Source organism: Quercus suber, unplaced genomic scaffold (genome assembly GCF_002906115.3).
Source record: "Quercus suber isolate HL8 unplaced genomic scaffold, Cork oak 2.0 scaffold_113, whole genome shotgun sequence".
NCBI classification, from domain to species: domain Eukaryota; kingdom Viridiplantae; phylum Streptophyta; class Magnoliopsida; order Fagales; family Fagaceae; genus Quercus; species Quercus suber.
The window spans coordinates 593,881-600,596 of record NW_027069578.1 but is presented as its reverse complement, the minus strand read 5'-3'; the positions used below and the strand labels follow the sequence as shown (position 1 = coordinate 600,596).

General features: G+C 39.1%; 1 protein-coding gene across 1 annotated transcript; it reads right to left on the bottom strand.

Moving 5' to 3' along the window:
• Positions 1-382: 382 nt before the first annotated feature.
• Positions 383-1,186, bottom strand: LOC112004347 (uncharacterized). Its single transcript, XM_024036574.1, has one exon. The coding sequence runs from the start codon at positions 1,184-1,186 to the stop codon at positions 383-385; it is 804 nt and encodes a 267-aa protein (XP_023892342.1).
• Between the last annotated feature and the right edge of the window lie 5,530 nt (positions 1,187-6,716).

The window sequence follows — 6,716 nt, the reverse complement described above, 5'->3', positions numbered from 1 at the left end:
TCAGTCTATGGTACGTCGCCCCCGCGTTCTTGAGCCCAAACGGCATCACCTTTTAGCAAAAGAGTCTTTGGCTAGTGACAAAGGAGGTTTTCTCTTGATCATCCTCCTCTATCTTGATTTGATTGTAGCTCGAAAAGGCATCCATGAAGCTCAGGAGCTGGTGTCTTGCCATCGAGTCTACCAAGGTATCTATCCGAGGGAGTGGGTAGCTGTTCTTTGGGCACGCCCTATTGAGGTCCATGAAATCGACACACATTCACCACTTCCCATTAGCCATTTTGACCATAACTAGATTCGCTAACTAGTCAGGGTAGTATACTTCTCTAATGAAACCTGCTTCCAGTAGCTTTCTAACCTCTTCTGCTATCGCTTTGTCTTGCTCCTAGGCGAACACCTGCTTTTTCTGTCGGACGGGTGAGGAAGCGGGGTTCACATTCAACTTGTGAACTATGACTGAGGGATCAATCCCAGGCATGTCCTCGTGGCTCCACTCAAACACGTCTTGATTCATCCTAAGGAATGCTGCGAAGGCTTGACGTATTGGCTGGCTGGCCAATGTCCCAATTCTAGTCATTCTTTTAGGTCTTGATTCATCAAGGGTTACCTCTTCTAGTTCTTCAATAGGCTCTGCTATGGTCCGTTGCCCTTCTATGCACGTGGTTTGCTGGTGATCTTCCATCTCCAGCATAGAAATGTAGCATTCGGGTGTGGACACCTGATTTCCTTGCAACTCACCTACCCTATAATCCATAGGGAACTTGATCATTACGTGGTATGTTGATGTCGCCGCCTTCCATGAGTTAAGGGTGGGTTGTCCGAGGATAGCATTATAAGTGGACGAGTAGTCGACCACAAGGAATGTCACATCCTTGGTGATTTGCTGGGGATAATCGCCTACTGTTACCAAAAGTGTGACCACACCCAATGGGAATACTTTTGTTCCTTCGAAACCAACCAGTGGAGCGTTCGTCAGTATCAACCATTCTCTGTCAACCCTCATTTGCTGGAACGCTGGGAAGTATATGATGTCTGCTGAGTTGCCATTGTCGACCAACACCCGGTGCATGTTGTAGTTTCCCACACGTATGCTGACAACAAGCGCATTGTTGTGTAGGTGGTGAAGATGTTGCGCATCTTCCTCCGGGAACCCGATAATGGGGCTTTCTCTCCGCGCTATCTTTGGCATGGATCCTGTCAGCTAGATGTTCTGGACCATCCTAAGGTAAGTCTTCCGGGCCTTTTTGGACAACCCAGTAGTTGCTGTTCTCCCTACAATCATCCTTATGTCTTCGATGGGGGGTCTAAGACGCTCGTTATCCCGTCGGGGGGGTTGCTCTTGAGGAGGTGGATTCGCTATCTCTTTGCTGACGAACTTCTGTAATTTCCTTTATCTGATAAGCGCCTCAATCTGTTGCTTTAAGTCGTAACAATCGGCTGTGTCATAACCGTGGTCACTGTGGAAGTGGCAATATTTGTCTCTAGATCGCTTGTTGGGATCTCCTTTTAGCTTTCCGAGAAAGGTTAGGGCCCACTTGTCCTTGATTTGCATTAGGACTTGGTCTATCGAGGTAGTTAATGGGGTGAAGCTTGTAAACCTCCCCCCTGGAAGCTTAGAGTGCCTTTCATCCCTTCGGTCTCCTGTTCTTGGTATCTTCTGCCCTTGGTCCTACCGTATGTCTTCCTATCATTCCTTTTTCCTGGGCTTTTCCTTGCTAGCCAGTAGTGCGTCTTCAGCATTCATGTACTTGGTGGCCCAGTAGAGTACTTCTGGCATGGGCTTTGGGTCATTCTTGTATAAAGAGAACAAAAACTTATCCTTTTGCAACCCATTTGTGAAGGCTGCTACAAGTATTTTGTCATTGGATTCATTGATCGTGAGTGCTTCCTTATTGAAGCATGTTATATAGGATCTCAGCGTCTCGTCCTTTCATTGCATGATGCTCATCATGCACGTCGTGGACTTCTTATACCTATGTCCCCTAATAAAGTGTGTAGTAAATTGAGCACTTAGCTCCTTGATAGTGCTGATGGAGTTCGGCGTCAGTCGACTGAACCATGCCCCTGCAGGACCCTTTAGTGTTGTAAGGAAGGCCCTACATATGATTTCGTCTGCTACCTCTTGAAGATGCATTAAGGTCTTGAAAGTCTCTAGGTGATCTAGAGGGTCTTTGACCCTGTCGTAACTATCTATCTGTGGCATGCGAAACTTATGTGGTAGGGGGAAGGAATTGACAAGGGCAGTGAACAGTGAGTCGGTTCGGTTGACTAGGTCATCAAGATTGCTAGACACTCATACCTTGAGAGCGTTCATCATAACTTCCATCTATTCCTTCATCGCCTGGATCTCCGCAGCAATAGGTTCTGGAGTCCTATTTGGTCGCTCTGGTCTGTTTGGGGTGTTACTACTTTCGGGCCCCACTTGGTCTCTTTGCTCGGCATTGGTACCTTTTTGGTCCTCCTTCTCATGATTTTGTTTGGTGAGACATTCCATTGCAGCCGTGAGGGTTTGGACTTGTTTCTCCAGGGCAGTGGATTGCAGTTCGTCTTCTTGAACGTTATTGGTTGTCGCCATTGAGCGAGTGAGTACCATGCAACTCTATGTTCGGGAAGCGATATTATGGCCAATCGACATAACTATTCCCACAGATGGCGCCAACTGATGATGTCGAAAAAACCACCAGTGAGCCACGCGATACTCGCACGCTCGAAACAACACCTGCACAACCAAAAGAGAAGACCTAACAGAGAGCACCAGTGTGGTGCCAGCCAAATACCCTCCGGAGGTTAAGTTAGAACTTCTCACAACTTTAGAGTGCTAGAGAGGGGTCAATTATGCGTATCTTGATCAGTGAGGGTATTGGGGCTTTTATAGTAGAAGGTTAACATCTTTTCTTGGTGTAGAAGTCTTTTCCTTATAGGAATCCTCTTTGAATAGTCCCAAACATGATGGACAAGACATTTCCTTATAGAGAAGATCTTCATTAATATGTGTGTCTTCCGGAATCCCTTTTTTGCTAGGATTCCATTTACCTTGGGATTCTATGGTGACTAAATGTGTGTCACAAGTATTTCTTATCTAGGGTTTCTGACTGCCGCATGGGCGCTCGATTCGTCCCTGTTGCATCCGTTCACGCAAGATCCGTTCATAATAGACCATGCACTCGTTGGGCCCGTCCTCTATTGGCCCATGAATGTGGACCTATCAGGCCCATTTCATAGCGATCCGTCATCCTAGGTTTTACCCTCTTCAATTCTTATGTTCGTAGGCATTGTACTACAATAGCTCGCTTGTGCGGCGAGAAAAATCCTTTTCTCAATTCCAAATTTGGATGGAAGATATACCACAAAATATCTCTACTGTTTTACAGATTGATTTTATCGGCCTTCATTAATGAAAATCATTATCTTTCTTCTCCAAAAAAAAAAAAAATGTTAGCTTTCTCAGACAGTGAGAAAAGATATTTTAACAACTTTGTTTTACCTATATGAGCCTCACCATAAATAAAATGGGTTTTTTCCATTCTCTACGTATTTGAGAAGTATTGCTTTAACATCCTCTCTACTCATTATCGCTATAATTACACACAAGGTAGTGTTTATTATATACAAACCCTCACTACAAGAAATCTGTACTATTGCGGCGAGTTTTTTGCAGTGGGTGCAAAAACCGGATCTATATGTTGCATATTGCGGTGTTTTTTGGGACTGCCACCGTAGCTCTAGTCTTTTGCGGCGTCCTACAGTGGTGGTGTATAAAACCACCACAATATATATATATATATAGCGGCGTTTGTCATAGCTATAGTGGCGCTCCATTAAACTGCTACAATAGATATATCATTTTGTGGTATACTATAGCGGCGGTATATAAAACCGTTGCAATATATGTGGTTTAGCGGCATTCTATTTTGCTATAGCGGCAGTATTATCAAACCACTGCAATAGATACTTTTTTGTGGCATAGCTTCTTAGTTATAGCGGCGGTTTTGACCGCCGCAATAGACCTTTTAATTTCTTGAATCTAGTCCAATTTTTATCTCTGTTTTTTCATCATTTTGCCTAATTAACTTTATTTAAGTCAATGTTAACATGATGTTCATCATCTTTCAAAATTATTTCTTCATTAACATTTTCTAACAACTACTCCTATACCCAATAATCCACAGAAAGACTTTCCTACTGAACCTAATTTCACAAAGTCCAGTGGTCTCGAGACCATCTATTAAGTTTGATTAGGTTTGACCAACTTTAACTAAACTTTGACCATACTTTTCTATAAATGCAACCGTTTGATTGTGACCATAATTTACTAGAATTAACATTTCATTACACTCTTCAAATCCAACGATTATATTTCAAATCTAAATATAGCGTGTGTTGAACATGTGTTGTGTACCTGTATGGTTAAGTTCTCTCAATCTGACCATCCAATTGGTCTTAAATTTCACCAATACCAATATGTCACCATACTCTTCAATCCCAATGATCAAGATTTGAATATGAATTTCCCCAAGTTCAGTGGTCTCAGGACCATTTATTAAGTTTGACTGGGTTTGACTAACTTTAACTAAACTTTGATTGCACATTTTTCTAAATCCAATCGTTTGATTGTGACCATAATTTACTAGAATTAACCTTTCATTACAGTTTTCAAATCCAACGGTTATATTTCAAATCTAAGTATGGCGTGTGATGGACATGTGCTGTGTACCTGTATGGCTAAGTTTTTTTTATATGTACTAACGCATGTAACTTTAAGGTTTAATCAAGTCTCAAAACTTTTGGCATGGTGTTAAAATTATAGTATTTTTTTGTGACTTCAAAACTGTCAGGGACAGATTTGAGTTAGATGCACTACGTGATTTTTAATAAATTATAAATATATATATATATATATTTTGAACTGAAGTTTTTATGGTACATACTAGACATATAAGAGCTTCTCCATATTTAATTTCAAGATTTTTGGATAACACTAAATGAACCAAACAAATTTTTAAAAAAAGCTGACTTGTTGCAACTTTAATCAGAAAGTATGATTAGAATTTTGAGACTTTAAGGAATTTACTACAAGCTTTTGTTGTGTGGTTTATCTTGTAAGTTCATATGTACTTTCTTTGACAAGTGATTTATATTTTGGCAACCATGTGAGCTGGGTTTCTTGAGAAATCATTTGGGTTTTTGATTTATATGGTAGATTGGGTTTAATTTTTGAAAGAGGGTTTCCTTGCATTTTGAAATGTCTTTGGCATATGTGGTTGTGATTGTGGTGTTAACTATAAATTTGTGCAAGTAATGTGAGCATATATCTTTTGCTTACCAAGTATTTGATAAATTGCCTATATGAGTTATGGGGTTGAATTTCTTGACTTTTGTTGTGATGATTGTTATATGATGTTATGGGTTGTAATTCTAGTTGTTTATGTGTGCTAACACATGTAGCTTTAAGGTTTAATCAAGTCTCAAATCTTTTGTCATGGTGTTAAAATTATAGTATTTTTTTTTTGGTGACTTTAAATCTGTCAGGGATAGATTTGAGTCAGATGCACTACGTGATTTTTAATAAATTATAGAAAAATTATTTTGAGCTGAATTTTTTATGGTGCATACTAGACATATAAGGGCTTCTCCATATTTAATGTCAAGCTTTTTGGATAACACTTAGTGAACCAATAACTTCAAAGAATGGCTTGCATGCTTCAACAAATGCAACAAATAACTTCATAATGCAGTCAGGTTGGCATTAATGTTTTGTTCTTCTTATCTTATTGTGCATCATGTAATTAGCCACTGCCATTGACTTAACTTGCAGTATTTTCACATTTTCACTCTGTGCTCTCTTGAGCATTGTTTGTTTCACTTCTTCTTAAGGAACATGTCTCAGAGTTTGCTTGTAGATTTTAGTATTACAATTTTCCAAATAAATTTAGAATTCCAAGCCACTCTCTTGAGATATGGTCATATAGAGCTTAGAATTGAGAAGTTCATGGTAGCATTTTAAACATAATTGAGAAGTTCATGGCAGCATTTTAAAACATTTAGATTACTTTGTTGTTGTAAAATTCAGCCATTTGCCAACTCTCTTCCCCATGTGCAATAGGCATGCTCATACCATGAAAAGGGAAAAATAAACATTAGAAGTCAAAGTATATGAAATGAAATCATCTACTCTTGGCATACAAAGACAATCATTCTTTCCCTTACCTTTTCAATTTTTCTTTTTTTGTGTGTGGGTTTTGATCATGAATATGTTTCTAAAACTTAGGATTGGAAAGTTGATCCTGTATTTGGGTCAGATCTGATTTGGGTTATGAATTCTAATGTATTCAGATAGTAATATGGTTTGTGTTGTGTTTTTTGAGTTTTTTTTCTAAGCTACATGATTTATACTTGCCAATTTTAAGGTAATATATATACTTTTTTCCTAGTACATGTTGAAAAATATCAAAAGTGTGTAAAGGGGTTTTCTTATTATGTTCTTAATCTACTACAATGCTTTTGATTGCTAATATAGTAAAATATCTACAGTGCTTTGAATCGGTAACTTACAATTATTGTATCTTGGTGCAAAATCCCATATCATTGGGCTGATTAGCACTTTGATTCTTATTTTGTTTCTGTAAAGAAATAATATTGTACTATATTAGTGAAGACTTTAGTTTCTATAATGTTCACCTTGATTTTAATGGTTTTTGTTGTTCTCCATGTTTGGCTGC